This window comes from Bison bison, unplaced genomic scaffold, assembly GCF_000754665.1.
Source record: "Bison bison bison isolate TAMUID 2011002044 unplaced genomic scaffold, Bison_UMD1.0 scf7180017864037, whole genome shotgun sequence".
Classification (NCBI taxonomy): Eukaryota; Metazoa; Chordata; class Mammalia; order Artiodactyla; family Bovidae; genus Bison; species Bison bison.
This window is the reverse complement of record NW_011494609.1, coordinates 2,762,861-2,781,949: the sequence shown is the minus strand read 5'-3', so window position 1 is coordinate 2,781,949 and position 19,089 is coordinate 2,762,861. Positions and strand designations below refer to the sequence as shown.

General features: G+C 38.9%; 1 protein-coding gene across 1 annotated transcript in view; it reads left to right on the top strand.

Moving 5' to 3' along the window:
• MORC3 (MORC family CW-type zinc finger 3) overlaps positions 1-19,089 on the top strand; it is a 42,458-nt gene that overhangs the window by 15,756 nt on the left and 7,613 nt on the right. Inside the window, exons 4-15 of the mRNA XM_010834843.1 lie at positions 771-985; positions 1,519-1,666; positions 3,119-3,266; positions 5,286-5,414; positions 5,627-5,749; positions 8,855-8,952; positions 10,308-10,409; positions 12,010-12,132; positions 12,240-12,314; positions 13,182-13,227; positions 14,396-14,562; positions 17,968-18,856. Coding sequence (XP_010833145.1) covers positions 771-985; positions 1,519-1,666; positions 3,119-3,266; positions 5,286-5,414; positions 5,627-5,749; positions 8,855-8,952; positions 10,308-10,409; positions 12,010-12,132; positions 12,240-12,314; positions 13,182-13,227; positions 14,396-14,562; positions 17,968-18,856 — 2,263 coding nt within the window. The remainder of the gene's footprint in view (positions 1-770; positions 986-1,518; positions 1,667-3,118; positions 3,267-5,285; positions 5,415-5,626; positions 5,750-8,854; positions 8,953-10,307; positions 10,410-12,009; positions 12,133-12,239; positions 12,315-13,181; positions 13,228-14,395; positions 14,563-17,967; positions 18,857-19,089) is intronic.

The following is a 19,089-nucleotide window of genomic DNA, read 5'->3' as shown; positions in this document are numbered from 1 at the left end:
ATCCCGGCCATTCTCATCATCCCTCCCATGCCTTAACTTAACCTAAAATTCTACCGTCCCTTTAGAGTTGTGGCACATTGTCCTCTGTTGTTTGTGCTTTAGTAGAAAGATAGTTTTAGCTACCATATCCAATAAAACCTAACACTTTGGGGAATGAGAACTAGTAAATTTAAAGTGATTCAAAGGATGAGGAAGTAGCATAGCCGTAAGGCCCTGGGCTCTAGGGTCAAAGAATAGGATGTCAGGATGAAGCCAGGTGTACCTGACATGGAAGCTAAAATACATAGTACAGAATTGAGATAGAGGGAGGGTTTGGAGCAGAGGCCCTTCTGCTGTCCTCCAGCACTCCGTATGCCACCAGAAAAGGCAGGTTCTCCCCATCAGGAGGAAGAGGTGAAATCTCAAGGTCCCAGAAGCCTAAATTAGTTCATCCATCTAGTTAGGATGTGCCAGGCAATGAACTCCTGTTTTAGTGTGTGTGTGGCAACCACTCCAGTATCCTTGCCTGGGAAGTCCCATGGACAGAGGAGCCTGGTGGGCTAGTCGATGGGGTCACAAAGAGTGGGACATGACTGAGCGACTAAAAACAGCAACAATCCTTACATCCCTATAGTGTGGATTTGGCTTCCTTCACTTAAAAGATGGGGAAACACATCAGTACAGATCTTCCAGCAAGCAAGGACAGGGCCAACATTCAAACTTAGGCATTTTACTTGATATTAACAATGTTTGAATTAAAATAAATGAAATTTATACTTTTTTCTTTTTAGCTTTGGCTTCAGTGAGAAAGTCACCATGAATGATCATGTCCCGGTTGGATTGTATGGAAATGGCTTCAAGTCAGGATCTATGCGTTTGGGTAAAGATGCAATGGTTTTTACCAAAAATGAAGAAAGCATGAGCGTGGGTTTCTTGTCTCAGACGTACCTGGAAGTCATAAAAGCAGAACATGTTGTTGTCCCAATTGTGTCATTCAACAAACAACATATCCTTTTGATTTTGAAATGGAAACTGAGGAAGTGGTCTGGACCATCCCATCCTTTTGGCCTCCTCTGGTTCTTGTTTTTAAATCATACCTTCCATTCTAGCTCTTGTTCCTATCCACTGCTTCTACTCTGCATCTGGGCTAAATGTTTGTCCCTCTCTGGTCTCTGTTGGAATTGTGCCATGGAAATACTCAATATAAGGTGATTGCATTTTTATTAAGCTTCCCAGAGCTCACCTTTTTATTTCAGTCTTTTTGTGGTCCGTAAGACTTACGGTCTGGCTTGAAATTTTCACCAACAACCATGGAAAACAAGATATCTTTAGGAAAATGTCTTCTGTATAAACATTCAAATATTTGAAATCATTAAATTTGTTAGGAGTCATAATATACTTGTTCATACTGCTTGTTCATTTGAAATCACGCTGTGATTTTAAAATTTAGAGGATAATTTAGTAGTTTTTCAGTTTGAGTTGATTTCCATATTGTAATTGAAAAATGTTATTGGTCTAAGTCTTTAACTTACGATATACGACAGGTATTAGATTCAACAGAATCAAAAGCAAGCCTTGCTGCAATTCTGGAACATTCTCTATTTTCTAAGGAACAGCAGTTACTGGCAGAACTTGATGCTATCATAGGCAAGAAGGGAACCAGGATCATCATTTGGAATCTCAGAAGGTAAATGAAACGGTAACCCTCAGCTGGTTAACCATTTGGGAAGTAAAGTGCATGGAGTAATTTCATTATGTTCATCCATTGTTACACCGAGTAGAAATGTATTGGAAGGTCCTCATTTTGTGGCATATTTAATGATTTACCTTTTCCCAAGAGTGTTTCATTGAGGCTTCTTTGGCTTCAATTTGAGATAATTTTATATTATTATAAATAAATTTCCTGGCCCTGCCACTCTATCTACATAGCACTGTTTTTTTTTTGCTCTTGGTTATACCATCCCTCTCCTCAAAAAAAAAAGACATGACAAGATAAAGCCCAGCCAACAGGTCCCAACTTGGTAAAGTTAGAAAAATCCTTTTGGTTTATTACATAAAGCTAAGCATGATTCAGCATCTGTTGAGAAAAGTAATATAGATGAGACTTCTGTGTTGCTAAATCTTTCTGAGGATAAAATCCTTTCCAAATGAAGCTATGAACTTTAGGGTGAGTGTATAATATTGAGAGATCTAATTGATCTGTTGAACAATAGGAGTTAAGCCGAAAAAGTGATAATCTTAAAATCCTTTAATTCTTATGCTTTTCTGACCTCTTGCATTCCCTTTTTCTTTTCTCTTCCTTTCTTCCCTACCCCTCCCATCTTCACCCCCATTTTTTTTTTTAAACTGAATTTTGAGGTACTTGCAGACTCCTGTGTAGTTGTAAGAAATCTCAGGTACTCCTTCCCCAGGTTCCCCCCAGTGGTAACATCTTGGAACACTGTACTAAGATAGTACTGTTGATACTGACATTGATACAGTGAGGACATTTCCATCAACTCAAGAACCCTTTTATATCCACACCCACTCCTTCCTTAATCCCTGCCAACTGCTAACATGTTTTTCCATTTCTATGTCTTTGTCATTTTAAAGAATATTATTATATAACTGGAATCATGTAGTGTGAAACCTTTTAGGATTGGCTTTTTTCATTCAGCTTAATTTTCTGAAGATTCAGGTTCTTGCGTGTGTCTGCTTGCTCCCTTTTTCTAGCTGAGCAGTAGTATTGCATTGTATGCTTGGACCACAGTGTGTTTACCAATCTAGTTGTTTACGATTTTCAGTTACTACAAATAAAGCTGTGAAATAAGTGCAGAGAGGTTTTTGTGGGAATATGGTCATCATTTTATTGGATAAATGCCCAGGAGTGTAATTGCTGGATCATATGGCAGTTGCTTGTTTAGTTTTTTAGGATGCTATCAGAATGTGGCTCTCTCATTTGACATTCCCACTGGTAACATGAGAGTAAATACAGTTTCTGCACCTTCCTGGACTCCTTGTCTTCCTTCCTCCCTCCAACTCCTCAGATCTTGACTCTTACCATGTATTTGTTTGTGCTGTGTTTTGTTAACTAAAGGTTACTTGCTTGCTTCTATTATGGTGGAGTTAATATTTAGCTCTTTAAAAACTCTTTTTACAGCTACAAAAGTGCAACAGAGTTTGATTTTGATAAGGATAAATATGACATCAGAATCCCAGAAGATTTAGATGAGACAGCAGGGAAGAAAGGGTACAAGAAGCAGGAAAGGATGGACCAAATTGCCCCCGAGAGTGACTATTCCCTGAGGGTGCGTATTCTGCTCTCTGTGGGAGTGAGAAAACCATCAAATGATGGAAATTACATTATCCACTTGTGTTATAAATGCTGCCAGAAATCTCTAAATGAAAGTGTCTCAGACATGAAACAGTGTATTAAATTTGTCATGCTCATTGGCTGTTTTATTTTCTTAGAAAAGTTTTTAAATTGCAAAGTCATCAGGTCTACAGTGGTTGTAAAAGTTCTTTTACTGTGTGATTAATTATTTGAATTGGGAATATTGAATCAAGATGCCCTGGTGACCATATTGGTTAATTCAATCAAAATACCAAATTGTCCTTTTTAAAAATTAAAATATTCTAGAATACATGCATTAATCGGTACTCTAAAGCAATTTTACATATAGCCTACAGAAAATGTGCATTAATATAATTTTGTGGTAAATATATGTCAGATTTGACCTTAAAGTGAAATATGCTTTTAAGATTGAAAGAATTAATATCTCAATATAATAATGTTGATATGATAATACTACTGTTTCTTAGTCACTGTGAGACATGCAATACTGACTCTCCCCGCCCCCCTCCTTTTTCCCTTTTGGTCAACCACATCATGGCGTGTCAGATCTTCGTTCCCAAGCCAGGAACTACAGGCCTTCCGTGCCCCCTGCAGTGGAAGTGCAGAGTCCTAACTACTAGACCTCCAGAGACTTGCCCCATTCCCTTTTTTTGTATTAAAATTATCTCACAACCCAAGCTAAGGCTAACATTTAACATTGACAGCTTTACTATGTAACTTGTTCTGAGATTTCAGCAATTACAATGGCAGATGTTCCTATTTCTTGCCTTACCCCAGTGTGATAGGGAAGTATCTTAGTGGTTAAGAAAGCCTTTCTCAAGAATATCCAGAAACAGCCAGAGCAGATGGAATAGTTTTAGTATACCACAAAGTAAAATGTCTTAAAATATCGGTAATAAATTTTATAAGTGACAAAACACTACTTTTGAAATCAGGAGTCAGGAGGAAAAAAGTGAGAGAAATGTTCAAATTTTAGTTTCGTATTGAATTTTTCATATTAATATATCCTTATTGAGTTGTTCACTTCATTTCCTTTAGAGACTTCTGATAGCTTGCAGGCAGGCACAAGAGATCATATTCTAACATGTTTTAAGATGCTAAGTTTGGTTACTATTCTCAAGTATCTAAGCTCTGATGCATTAAGAATTAAAAACACATGTACCCTCACAGCGCAGTGGTTAGGACTCGGCGCTTTCAAACTGATTGTTCAGGTTCGGTCCCAGTCAGGGTACTAAAAAATAAAAGAATTGAAAGCACATATGGATGACTGCTGATTGTTACAGTTCCATATGGAAAAAGTGTTGTCTGTCCACTCCCGTTAAATACTGCTGCATTTCTTTTTCTTTTCAAACTTACAATAGTCCCCTTTGTTTATATTAGATTTTTGCTTATTTCTGCACAAGTGAAATTTATTGATGCTTTAAAATTACAATAACAATATATGTTTTGACAGCAGAGTCAGAAAATATAGGTCCTTTTTTGTATATATAGACATTTTTTACAAATTTATTTATTTATTTTAATTGGTTTTTGCCATATATCAACATGAATCAGCCACGGGTGCACATGTATTGCCCCCCCCTCCACCCCCCTCTCTGGTTTGTCCCAGAGCACCGACTTGGAGTGCCCTGCTTCATGCATTGGACTTGCACTGGTCATCTGGTAAAATGAGATTATACCATACATGCTCTTTTTAAACTTTTTTCCACATAACTTATCAGCATCTATGTGGGTCAGTTGATTGTTTTCTGTAAACCCTTTTTACTGGCTCCAGTATATTGAGCTTGTTTTTAATACAGTAATCCAATACTAACTACAGCACCTTTATAGTCTGTAGTATTTTATTGAAGAGTTAGTATTTTATTGTCAAAGCACTGTGGTAGCTTTCTTTTTAAAAACATATTAAGTAATGTTGAACAAATGCATTGGTAATTATTCAGAAACGACAGTCAGTTGTTGTGTGTCTTTGCAGGCTTACTGCAGTATATTATATCTAAAGCCACGAATGCAGATCATCTTGCGTGGACAGAAAGTAAAGACCCAGCTAGTTTCGAAGAGTCTTGCCTACATTGAACGTGATATTTATCGACCCAAGTTTTTAGTATCCTTTACTTTGTTACGATGCTGTGTGTATATATATATAGAGAGAGAGAGATCAAGTGTATTTCCCTTCCCCACTTCTCTTTTTATCCTGACAACAGATTCTAATGCTGTCCAACTTTGCCCTTTTTTATGCGCCGTTGAACTCTATGAAATAGAGAGGATGAATTAAAGGAAGTGAGATGGTGTGTTCAGAAATCCTTAACATTTAAGACTAATAAAACTGTGAGAATTACTTTTGGATTCAATTGCAGAAATAAAGATCATTACGGAATAATGATGTATCACAGAAATAGACTCATCAAAGCTTATGAAAAAGTTGGATGTCAGTTAAAGGTAAGCTTATATCTGAAAATGTCTGAATCTTTTGTAAAAGTTAGGATAACATGTTTCGGGTCAAACATGAAATAATGTGCTTTTTGCCTAATGATTTTTATTTATTTGTCTTAAAATATGTATTTATTTGGCTGCTCCGTTTCTTAGTTGTGGGATTTCTTCGTTGTGGCATATAGGATCTTTAGTTGCGGCACGTGGGATCCAGGTCCCTGAACAGGGATCGAACCCAGGCCCCATGCATTGAGAGTGCGGAGTCTTAGCCACTGGACCACCATGGAAGCCCCCTGCCTTTGCCTCAACTTCTAATATCAGTGTTTTTAACAGCATTGGTGTGGGGCTTGACCGTAGAGCACTTGTGTATTATTTTCTAATTTGGTCTTGAATAATCTTACAAGGAGGACAGAGCATTTTCTCTGTTTTACAGATGAGGAAATTGGGGCTCATATGTAGCTTGCCTTAGATCTAAAGATGAGTGTGGCTCTCAGGCACAGATGCATATCTTGTCGCTACACTTGGATAAGGATCCTGGATTACTTTATATGAGAATAAAATTGATCGATTTTAATTCATTGTTGCTGCAGTAGCCTAAAAAATAGTATCTGATAGGTGATTTACTTTTCTGGAGTTAGTTCCTAAATATGTTAGAATTTTCCTCCTAAACCACTTTCATTTTTGTAGAGTTCAGTTTAGGGTGATGAACATTGCCTACTGTGTCAGTCTGTTTATCTTTTACATGTTTCCACAGAAAGGTTTTTTTGATGTGTGTGTGCTACGAATTTAGTGTTAAATTCTAAAATTCAGCTGTGTTAAAAAGATTTTAAGTCCAGGCATATTTTGTTTTCCAGTTCCATGATTTTCATTTTCTGCTCATTTTATTTTACTCTGAATTCTTTGCGACAGTGTAGATGGACCTGAAGAGTATTATGCTTAGTGAAATGTATTAGAAAAAGACAAAAGACTGTATTATCATTTACGTGTGGAATCAAAAAAATAAACAACTCAATAAATGTGATGAAACAGAAATAGACTCAAATATGGAGAAGAAACTAGTGATTACCAGTGGGCACAGGGTGGTGGGGAGAGATGAGGCAGGGGATTAAGAGGCAGACTACTATGTATAAAATAAGCTATAAGGATGTATTGTACAGCAGAGGAAATGTAGCCAATATTTAATAGTAACTTTAAATGGAGTATAATTAAAAATATTGGATGTGTCATATACCTGAAACTAGCATAGTATTGTTAATCAGCTATACTTCAGTTTTTCAAATTGGGATTCAAAAAAACCAATAGGGTCTGCTACAAAATCCACATTTTTTTTTCTTTTAATGAATTTGACATAAGTAAGATGTGTAGCTCATTTTTCTAGCCCAGCTAAATTTGTGTTATTTTTGGTTAAGTTTGACCTCATAAAGAAATAAGCTTTTACAGCCAACTTTTAATGTTTTTCTGTACCAGAAGATGAACTGGTCCAGTATTTGGATTCAGTAAACAATTTATTAAGTATTTGGTATGATTTGCCGTGCTAGATGTCAGCAGAAAAAAAGGAAAAGATACACATGCCCCCAGAGCTCTTTTTGCTGAGGGGAATATGGTATCTCCTTGGAGCATCAGGCTTCCCTGATAGCTCAGTTGGTAAAGAATCCGCCTGCAGTGCAGGAGACCCCGGTTTGATTCCTGGGTCTGGAAGATCCATTGGAGAAGGGATAGGCTATCCACTCCAGTATTCTGGCCTGGAGAATTCCAGGGACTGTATAGTCCATGGGGTCACAAAGAGTTGGACATGACTGACCAACTTTCACTTTCACTTGGAGCATCAGAATGGGCTTCTTGGAGAAAGTGGTGATTGAGAGGAGACTGAGTTAATTTACTGTTTTGGAAGGTCTAACAAGAGTTTTCTAGGTCCAGAAAAGAAGGTCTGCAAAGGAAAAGAAAGAGGCTTCTGAGAGAATGGCAACCTTAAAGGGATTATTTGGACCAGATGGGCTTCCCTGGTGGTTCAGCTGTTAAAGAATCTACCCAGCAATGTTAAAGAATCCCCTGCAGTGTGAGAGACCTGGGTTCGATCCCTGGGTTAGAAAGATCCCCTGGAGAAGGGATAGGCTATCCACTCCAGTATTCTGGCCTGGAGACTTCCATAGACTGTATAATCCATGGGGTCTCGAAGAGTCAGACACGACTGAGTGACTTTCACTTCACTTTGGACCAGATGGTAATTGGGAATGCAGTAATGGGGGGAGAGGAAGGTAAGGCCAGAAACAACATGAAAAGAACTATAAGTGAAAAAAAAAAAAAAGAACTATAAGTGAAGGGTGCTGTGATTTACAACTTGTATGAAATGAGGAACCACAGATGGCTTTTAGTAGAGTCACATTGTGATTAGGTTTTTATGGTTTTGACTATAGCTGTATCTATGAAAATTTTCTTTTTATGTGTCAGTATTTTACTTTTTATCATTGTACTTAGACTCAGCTACACTTACGAATAAAATACACATGTTGATCACATATAGATAATCAGAATATGATTCAGATATGTTGAGTTCAATATTTTAGCTAGCAGGTTTAAAAAATAAATTATGTCAGTTGAATTTAAAGTTTTTATTTCATCACAATTAGCAACTGAATATGTAACTTTGGATAAATGACTTTAATTTCTATCTAGCAAACGTATGGAATATTAATGTGCCAGAGCCTTTGCTAGGCCCTGATATAGGAAGGAGTTAGTTGTGGTTTCTGCCTGCTAAGATACTGCATCCCAGTAGAGAGGGGTTTTTTCCCCTTGTATAAAACTGGGAATGATAATACTTGTCTTAAGTGAATGCCTGACAGTGGAAGTGGTTTTGGAGGAAAGCTATTACATTTTTAGGAATTATCTCCCCCAGAAGTAAGTTACACTCCAGATACTGTTATTCAATCTAAATGTCATAAGAATCCTGAGATTATATAGGAAAATGTTTCATAAAGTTCTTAAATTTTGGTGAAGGAATAATTGTTTTGAGCATCATGAAGCGCTTCCCTTGTGGCTCAGGTGGTAAAGAATCCGCCTGCAGTGCAGGAGTATCATATCTAATGTTTAAAATGCCAATTTCATTTTCTTTTTCAGGCAAACAACATGGGTGTTGGAGTAGTGGGGATTATAGACTGCTATTTCCTAAAACCAACTCATAATAAACAAGATTTCGATTATACTAATGAATACAGGTATGTTACCTATTAAAATGATTGATGACTGACTTTTACAATTTATTTTGGAAATACTTCCTTAACTTTTTCTAAGCTAAATTTGTTTTTCTTTTGTGGGAGGCTTACCTAGAAAACACATGTAATCATTGTTTTCCACCCTAGGAATTATATTCTACTCCATCGCAAATAGAAATATATTCTCCTCTGTCTTTACTAATGAAATATTTCTGAGATTTGTACTAAATAGAAGAAGTTCATGCTTTCTTGGTAACATTTTTTTGTGTAGTATAAAATCTAGAAATTTCCATCTTGGATGGGAACATCAAGAAAGTTTAGTCCTCTGTACTTTAGACAGAAATACTCCTATCTTCTAAGAAGGATTAGAAGCCATAAAGTAAATATGATCATCAATTTTACTTGTAAATTTAGGAAGCACCAACAGCTGTCCTAATGAGCATATATTACAGAATAGAATGCAAACTTCTTATAAATAAAGAACAAATAAAGTGGAAGGAAAGGAATAATAGCAGAATCAGCAAATTAGGAAACACATGATAGAGAAAATCAGTAACTATATCATTCAGAGTATAGTCCTGAGACTACAGCTACCTCTGTTGTTTAAACAAAGAAAATATAAGGAGCTGTTAACCACAGTAGTAGAAGGTGATTGCTCAAAGGGTTAAAAAGGACAGTAGCTTGTCCAGAACTGTCAGGAGCAAAAATACAACTGTTACCTCTGGGTTGAAAAAGAGTAGACAGTAAAGGAACTAGGAGAGGGTTCCCAGTCCCAGCAGTCAGAGGTTCAGATCCCGGTAGAGGTTGTGACCGACACAGGAACACAGTACCTGCCGTGGCAGGGAGCTTGCCAGAAGGCCCGATCAGTCTCTGTCTGTAGACATGGCCTGCTGTTGGCAGGAGATGTGGGGCTGAGTTGTCCTTAGAGGAAACCTGTCTCTGCCCAGGGGTGTGTGTAGGCTGGAACAGTCTCTGCTGCTGGAGCGAAGAGGGTGGCCTGAGAGCACAGCTGGAGCTCCTCCGGAAGGGCCACCGGGTTGAGATTCAGAAAGTAGTTAGTGGGTTGGTTGGCAGCATACTTTCTCAGCAGAGGACCTGAAGTACTAGTATTTTCTGTCTTATTCCTGGTGACCCTGGCTCCGTTCTATGAACTTTTAAAGATACTTAGAAGATTGCCATGACTCTGAGTGTTACTTAACTGAACATTTTGGAGAACCTTCCACTCTGCCCTCCCCACTCCCTAGTGTTCACATGATCAATAAATACTAGGTTGCTTATGCTTTCTTTGTGTTTGACAGAGATTTAATCTTTATCATTTTTTTTTCTTGAATTGATTTTATAATTTACTTCTTTTTGAGGTTAACAATAACAGCACTAGGAGATAAGCTGAATGATTACTGGAATGAAATGAAAGTGAAAAAACATGCAGAATATCCTCTAAACTTGCCAGTTGATATTCAGTAAGTACATTTAAAAAATTATTGACTTTAATATCAGGATATGGTATTGGAGGGCTGGCGGTTGTACAGTGTTCATAAACTTTGGAATCTAATTCATGGTAAGAAATAAGTCCCACAGCTCAAATCAGCATACTGTAAGATGAACATATGCATTTATACACAAAAGATTCTTGAAACAGTATTTACCTGTATTATTAGTGTTGATAACACTTATTTTATTTAAAAATGCTCATCTTGACCCACTAAAGTGACTTCATGATCCACTAATAGGTTGTATCTCATAGTTTGAAAATCTCTGGTCTTGTGTAATAGGATCGAGAGCCTAAAGCCAGATTCCAGATTACATTGTAGATCTTGCTTAAGTAGCTGTGTGACATTGAACATGTTATTTGACCTCTTACAAGCTTCTATTTTATCATTTGTAAAATGGGAACAGTAATAGTCTTTACCTCGTAGAGTTGTAAGAATGAAAAGATAATAGTGCTCCACAGTGAAACACATAAGCCCTCTGAATGAATAATAACTCTGTGTACTGATGGAAGGATGTCCAAGATAGATAACGGAAAACAAAAAGGATGCAACTCAGTGTCTTAATTTTTCCATTGTGTAGGTTTTTTAAAAGTCCACATACATATGCATACTTTTATAAGCATAGAAAATTTCTACCAGGATTAAAGAAGTAAGCAATAATAACCTCCTGAAACAAGGGGTTTATATTTACTCTATAAAATTTTGGATTGTTTGAAGTTTCTATAAAACCATTTAAATGTATTTTTTAAAACTAGATTTTAAAAGTTACTAGCGTTAAGGTGAATTATTTGTATGTTAAATGAGTCTATGTAAATTCTTTGCAGGATCATAGTAATTTTTGAATGATAAAAATGTGAAAGCCTCATTTTATGAACTAAAGAAATATGCAAATTTAAGTTGTTCAGAGATATGCTATAGTAGAGGGTAAAATGTAATACAGTTATGAAAATTGCTTAAACTGCAATAACACAACTTGCCTGTTTTCTGTACTTGAGTTGTTATTGTGCTAAGAAGTATATTGGATTTGACACTACAGATGCTAACTTAATATGAATTTCGGAGTAAGTCATTTGTAGTATTTTCTTAGGTTTTTGAGTTCTTACTATAGAAAAAAATTAATAATGTGCTATTAAACAAGACATTTAAATCACTTTGTTTAAATTAGTCTGTCACTTCAATAGTAGCCAGAATTGTTTTTAAAAACTAATTGTCCACCAAAGTAGTTATGTTACGGAATTTTCAGGGACAGAATTAATAGAATTTTGCGGGAGAAAGTCCAGTGGAAAGTCCAGTGAAGTACTTAGGTCGGTGAAAGTGAAGTCGTTCAGTCATGTCCTACTCTTTGTGACCCCGTGGACGATAACCTACCAGGCTCCTGGTCCATGGGATTTTCCAGGCAAGAATACTGAAGTGGGCTGCCATTTCCTTCTCCAGTGGATCTTCCCAACCCAGGGGTCAAACCCAGGTCTCCTGCACTGCAGACAGACACTTTACCGTCTGAGCCACTAAGGAGGCCCTAATACTTAGGTCGGTATTTCCATGTTAACATTGAGCTGTTATTTTGTTACAGGAAACGTCCTGATCAGACATGGGTTCAATGTGATTCCTGTCTAAAGTGGCGAAAATTACCAGATGGGATAGATCAACTTCCAGAAAAATGGTATTGCTCCAATAACCCTGACCCACAGTTCAGGTACCATATAGTTGGTAGTACCCTTTTTTGGAAAGGCAGAAACTACTGTTCAAGATGTATGAATAGGCACTGGTGACGTGTTATTCCCATGTGATTTTTCTGACTAGAAATTGTGACGTTCCAGAAGAACCTGAAGATGAAGATGTGGTGCATCCCACTTACGAGAAAACCTACAAAAAGAAGTGAGTGTTATATTAATGTATGTGGGAGGATAAAACCCAGATCATCCGCAGTGCTTTGTCTGCAGCATCAGTCAGTGCGTTTCTGAGAGACAGCAGTATAGCCACAAAAGATGACTCCAAGGTGTGGAGTGTATACCATCAAGTGCTTTTTAAGTTTATGCTGTGGATACCTGCTGGTTATTGCTGTCCTGTCTACAAGATACTTTGCATATGTGGTATAGTTTTGTCTTTTTGGGCGAAACACCAATGAATCAGAAGTGAATACAGCCCTTTTAACAGAGAAGGTGAAACGTGTGTCGTTACCAGTGTGAAGTTGACGACTCCTGTAAAAGGCCTGACTCTGTCCTGTGAAGAAGCCCATAAGGATAAATTCCTTTGGCTGGGGACATGGATCAGGAAAATTCCTGATGGGTGGAATTTGTTGGGTGGAGAGCAATGGGATTTGTTGGGTGGAGAGCAATGGTTTGTTCAGCTTAACCAGAGTAAATAATGTGAATGGACCTAATGGAGAATAGAGGTGCAGAGAGAAGCTGGGAACAGCAGTGAGCCACGGGGAACATTAGGCTTATGTACTGCTCGTGGAAGGTCGAGTTCATGAAGATTTATAGTGCACTATTCTTGAAGATAAAGTTTGAAGCAAGATTGGAAGACATTAGGGTGTTACTGAGATAAGAGGTAGAAAGCACCTACCTGCCTAGGGCTCAGCCCTGATTATAAGGACACTGAAGCAGAGTTCAGTGTACCTGCCTGTCTTAGTGACTTAGTAGAAGTGGCAAGTATGTCATTGGAAAACAATTGGAAAATGAAGTAAATTTAAATTTGTTCATTTTTCTTTTTCTTTTTTCTCTCTCTCTTTTTTTTTTTAAGAGACAGGGAAAAGTTCAGGATCAGACAACTGGAAACAGCCCCTCGGGTAATGAGGCCTTCCATGTTACAGCTGTGTCCTGGATTGGGTGGTGATTAACTTAGTACTCAACTTTAAACTTAGGAGTTATATAGCAGATTGAAGCAATCTTGTTCATTGAGTTCACATTCTCTCTCTTCTTGTACCCACTTCTTACCCTCTTTCCCAACCCTGCCTTCCTAACCCAACAACTTCACTCAGATGGTTCAATTTATTCTTAAGTTGGGCATCTGGGGAAAGACAGATGTTCTTTTAAGAATCTTCTCGTTAGGTAGACAGTCAAGGAAAAATTAATAGGAACACCCAGGGGGCTGCATTCTAGTACTGACTTAGACCAAAGCTACATCATTGACCCTCCCTCCTGTTCTCTCTCTTTTTTTAATTGAAAGTATAGTTTATTTTGTAATATTAGTTTCTGGTGTGCAGCATGTGATTCAGAATTTTTACAGATAATACTCCAATAAAAGTGACTACAAAACAATGGCTATAGTTTCCTGTGCTGTTCAATAATATATCCTTATTGCTTGTCTCTTTTATATATAGTAATTTGCCTCTCTTAATCCCATAGCCCTATCTTGCTTAATGGTGGTGAGCTTTTTTTTGGTGTGTTAAGTAGGTAGTTGTACTTCTTATATAGGAAGTTGTGGGCTGCTGCATTGGTATATGTATGCTTATCAATACATTGAAATGTTTTCTTATATAAAGGCTGAGGGTTTGAGAGTGAGAACAGAACTGGGAGAAAAAGAATAGTGGGCTTAGGTTTTTTAAAGGCAGTGTCTTTGTGACTTTATCTTCCTTTATATTTATGTTTCTTTCTCTTGGAAAAATGTTTTTATTACGTATCTGTGTAAGCTCTCTATATAATCCAAGGTCAACAGATCTTTCTGTAAAAGTCCAGGTGGTATTTTAGGCTCTGTGGACCCCACATACAGTCTCCGTGGCGTATTCATTCTTTGTTTTGTTCATGCGTTTAAAAATGCGAAACCAGTCTTGACTGACTTGCAGGCTGGACTTGGCTCTTTGTCGCTCCCTGGTGCAGTGTACACAGCACAAGCTCACGTGGTTAGGATAGTTCTCAGTGCCTCTGGTTTAGGGAACGGGGAAAAAGTACTTTGTGTTTGGGACAGGACACATTTTAAAATCTCTTCTTAAGATCAGTTTTTTTTTCCTTCAACAGATTCATGCCGAACTCCTGTTTCCAAAAACCCCTGTGTCAAGTCAAACCTTTACTCCCGTTAAGGAAGGTGTTCCACGAGGACATCTTTCAGAAGTAGCAAATACTTACTCAACAAGGCTTATAAATCATCATCGGGGTTCACCCCAGTCTGAACCTGAGAATAACAGGTCAGTGGCTAAAATGTGTTTTTCGACTTGGGAAACAAGTATGAGACAGCCTTTACTTGACACTTTTATGGCAATAATGCACTGCTAAGAAAGTGTAGTTTATACGCATATTAAACAATTCTTACGGATGAGTTGGTTTTTGTTCAGTTGCTAAGTCATGTCCGACTCTTTTGCAACCCCATGGATTGTAGCGCGCCAGGCTCCTTCTGTCCATGGGATTTCTCAGGCAAGGATACTGGAGTGGGTTGCCATTTCCTAAACCAGGGGATCTTCCCGATCCAGGAATCAAACCCATGTCTCCTGGGTGGGCAGGCGGATTCTTTACTGCTGCGCCACAAGGGAAGCCATAAGGATGAGGTATTTTGCTTTTATTGTCTAAACTTACCTCTACCCTACTTATGTTACTGTTTAAATCAATTAAAAGAATATTTTTTTTCATTGTGGAAATTGATCGTATTGTCACTTCTTTGCAGTTCTGTATAGTGAGGAAATTCCTGCTTTTAAGATTATCGGTATCTGAGTAAAGAAGAACACGAAGCAATGGCAGCTCACAGTGCAACAGTATAATGTCAGCTGTGACCCATACGTTCTCAGCATAGCCCGTGACATGTTATGTACTTGGATGGGTGGAATGAAGAAGGAGAGAAAGATGTATGATAACCTGAAGTGAACAGTTAGCGCTCTTGACCGGAATGGTCAGGGAATGCTTTATGAGGAGGCGGTGCTAGGTTGGTTCCTGAAATTCTAAAAGCAGTACTCTGCACAGGTTGCCTTGACAAAGTGAACAGAAGGCACACGGGTGAAGAGTGAAGACTGTGATGCCAGTTAACTAACGCATCAGACTCTGTGTGGATTTGTTGTTTGAAGAGAAACACTGAAACGAGATTCTCTGAAATAGTGATACCAGACGTTCTGAGAGGTTTTTCTTTAATTTGTTAATTTCTTTTTGTCTGTGCTGGGTCTTCGCCACTGCGAGGGCTTTTTCTCTAGTTGCGGTGCACGAGCCTCTCGTCGTGCAGTGGCCCCTCTACTTGTGGAGCAGGCTCCAGGGCTGGCGGGCTTCGGTAGTCATAGCATGTGGACCCAGCAGTTGTGTGTGGGCCCCGCTGCCCCAAGGCATGTGGGATCCTCCTGGGTTAGGAATTGAACCCACGTCTCCTGTACTCGCAGGTGGATTCTTTACCACTGAGCCGCCAGGGAAGGCCTTCAAAAGAATTTTTGAAAGTTGAGAAAAGATTCAAAATAACTGCCTTTATGCATATATACATCATGGAGGGCATGTTTTGAAATAGTTTGCTGTTTATATATAGCCTGCATTTTGAGATCTTGTTTTGTGGCTGGGTTGCTGCTTAACTGAGAACATGTGTGAATTTTTTTAAACTAGTCTCCATGATATTCTTGGCTTTTCTTCATAAAGCTGGTTCCGGACAAAGTAAGAAAAAAGTAAATTTTTTGTAATGTTTACAGACAAGGTAATAGAATTTATCTTTAAAAGTGACTACCATCACTAGAGGAGGGTATGACAACCCACTCCAGTATTCTTGCCTGGAGAATCCGGTGGACAGAGGAGCCTGGCAGGCTGCAGTCCATGGGGTCGCAAAGAGTCAGACAGGACTGAAGCTACTTGAGTGCACACACATAGCCACCAAAATGGTAGAAGAGAACAGAGCGAGATTTTTCATTTGTAAACCTCTGTTCCTAAATTCATAGAGCCAAAGTCTATGGGGAGATGGTCCCTAAACTAAGTCTTGACAAACAAATAGGAATTAGCCTGGTAAGAAAAAGAACAGGGCAACTTCTAATTAAATGCTCAACTGCTTGGATCACTAGACTGTCTCAGAACTTGGAAGCACTGGACATTTCTGAAGGTGGGAAACTGGGGGTAAGACCAGGAGGCTACTATGAGAGTTCAGGGGAGGGTAGTTCCCTGGGCCTTTTCACAGCCTGCAAAGGCCAGAAGTGCTGCTGCTCTTCCTCTGTCAGAAGGTAGGGAGCTTACTCTCTGGAGCAGCTTTCACTGCCACTGTTTTGGAAGCAGAAGGAGTCGGGGAGTGTTTGAATACTGAATGGTGAGGAGCCTGTCTCCCCTCCTCCCCTCCCTGGCTCCCAAGAGGAAGGCCCTAGGTGGTGATGATGGCTTCCTTGGGCTCCCACACCCAGCCCTCACTGCTTCCAGTCCGAAATAGAGATATAGCCGAGGGTCCCCAGAGGCACATAGCTCAAACAAAGGGAGCAGAAGAGACCATGCGGAACTAACTTAGAGCTGGGCAGATGTTTAACAGGTAACTCTCCCAGAAGGAGGAGATAAATGGAAGACAGGAAACAGAAGACAGGGTACTGGAGGGACCAACCTCTGAATAAGGGTATTCCAAAATGGGACATCAGAGAAGGGAGGAAATAATGGAAGAAAGGCTTAATTTCCACAGTGTAATGTCTGGGGAAAGATAAGAAATATCATCATGAAGTTTTAAAGCACTTGGGGAAAAGAATTTTTTGTTTAAGAGAGAATGCAGGCTATATTCAAAAGATCAGGAATCAGAGTGGCAGGAACAGTGACTGGAAGATAATGATGGGATGATGCTTTTAGAGTTTCGAGAAAGTAATTCCCAACCTGGAAGTCTGTATAAAAACCAAACCATTAGTGAACTTGAGAGGTGAAAAGAATATTTTCACTGTGCAATATTTTACATTTTTTATGTCATGTGTACCCTTTCTCAAGTTCTTATTGAAGATTATGCCCCACCCCCATACGAGAGAGTAAGCCTAAGGAAAGGGGAGATCTTTCTCGAGAAATGAGGTCTTAACACCTAAGACCCAAGTGGCAAATCAGTACAAATATCCCTCTTAGGTGGGACAAAAAGTGATCAATTGGTGATAAATTCACAGAAAACTAATCAGATGAAGAAAACAAGGCAGTTTTTAATGCAGGGGAAATTGTTTTCCATGAAAGGGTAGGGCATGCTGGTTTACCTTGTGACCCACCTTTGATCCCTGAATGTTGATGGAATTACGATGGACAGATGGGAATGGCAGTGCCATTCAGTGACCTCTAGGTTACAGACAGCACTCCTGGGGTGAGTGGTGGTATTCTGTTTCAAGATGTTAAATTGAAATGCCAGAAGACATCAAATGAGATAAATTGGCAGTATAAGGATGTGGTACTTTGAAGAGGTCTTAATAGTCTTGTTTCCTCATCTGTAAAAGGAGACAATAATCTCTGCTTTATTAAATCATTGATATTTTTCTTTTGATATTTTGATATTCAAAATATTCTGCAAATATATTGTTTAAAAAAATGAACGTGGGCATTTCTTAGAATTCAAGATAGATTACTTCAAGGTCATCTTATTTTTTTCCATATCTACATTTTATAATCCTATATTTCATATATGAAATTTTTTCCAGCCTGAAACGAAGACTCCCTACTCGCTCCTCAATTTTGAATGCAAAGAATCGGAGATTGAGTAATCAAGTATTTGAAAATTCTCATCAAGATGATGATGATGATGAAGATGTCATCATCTTAGAAGAAAACAGCACTCCCAAGCCTGCAGGAGATGACGATACTGAAGTGAAATTGCAGCAGAGCCCCATGGAGCAGAGTGGTGTGGAAGTGGAGCCTGTGGGTGACAGTGAACCTTGTGGCCAGACTGGCTCCACAGGTACTTCGACGTCCCAGTGTGATCAGGGAACTACCACAGCCACCCAGACTGAAGTGCCAAGTTTAGTCGTTAAAAAGGAAGAGACTGTTGAAGATGCGATAGATGTAAGAAATGACGCAGCCGCACTGCCAGCCTGTGTGGAAACTGAAGGAAAGACACATGAAACCCAGGGAACCTTTGATAAATCTGCTAGTGACGCTAGTTGCCAGTTAAATGAACTAAGAAATGAGCTGCTTCTCGTTACCCAAGAAAAAGAAAATTATAAAAGACAGTGCCACATGTTCACTGAACAAATCAACGTGTTACAGCAGAGGATACTGGAAATGAATAACAAATACGTGAAGAAGGAAACTTGCCATCAGTCTACTGAAACTGATGCTGTATTTTTACTGGAAAGTATTAACGGTAAACCTGAAAGTCCAGACCATGTGGTGTCTCAGTATCGTCAAGCCTTGGAAGAAATCGAAAGGCTGAAAAAGCAGTGTAGTGCTTTGCAACATGTAAAGGCTGAATGCAGTCAGTGTTCCAGTAGCGAGAGTAAAAGTGAGGTGGACGAAATGGTTGTGCAGCTTGATGACGTATTTAGACAGCTGGACAAATGCAGTGTTGAGAGGGACCAGTATAAAAGTGAGGTGAGTTCTATCCCTCAGCGTAAGGAGAGGTGTAGGTGTCCAGGGGCATCCCAGCCTTAACTCCCAGTTGCTAGATTGCAATAAATCGCTGCATAATATTTCCATTTCTCGACTACCTGCTAATCCACTGGTTCTCGACTGGGAGTGGTCCTGATGTGGGCATCTGGAAATGCATAAGGTCATTGTGGTTCTTTCAGCATCTTGAAGGCATGGGCAGTGATGGAAGTGAAAGG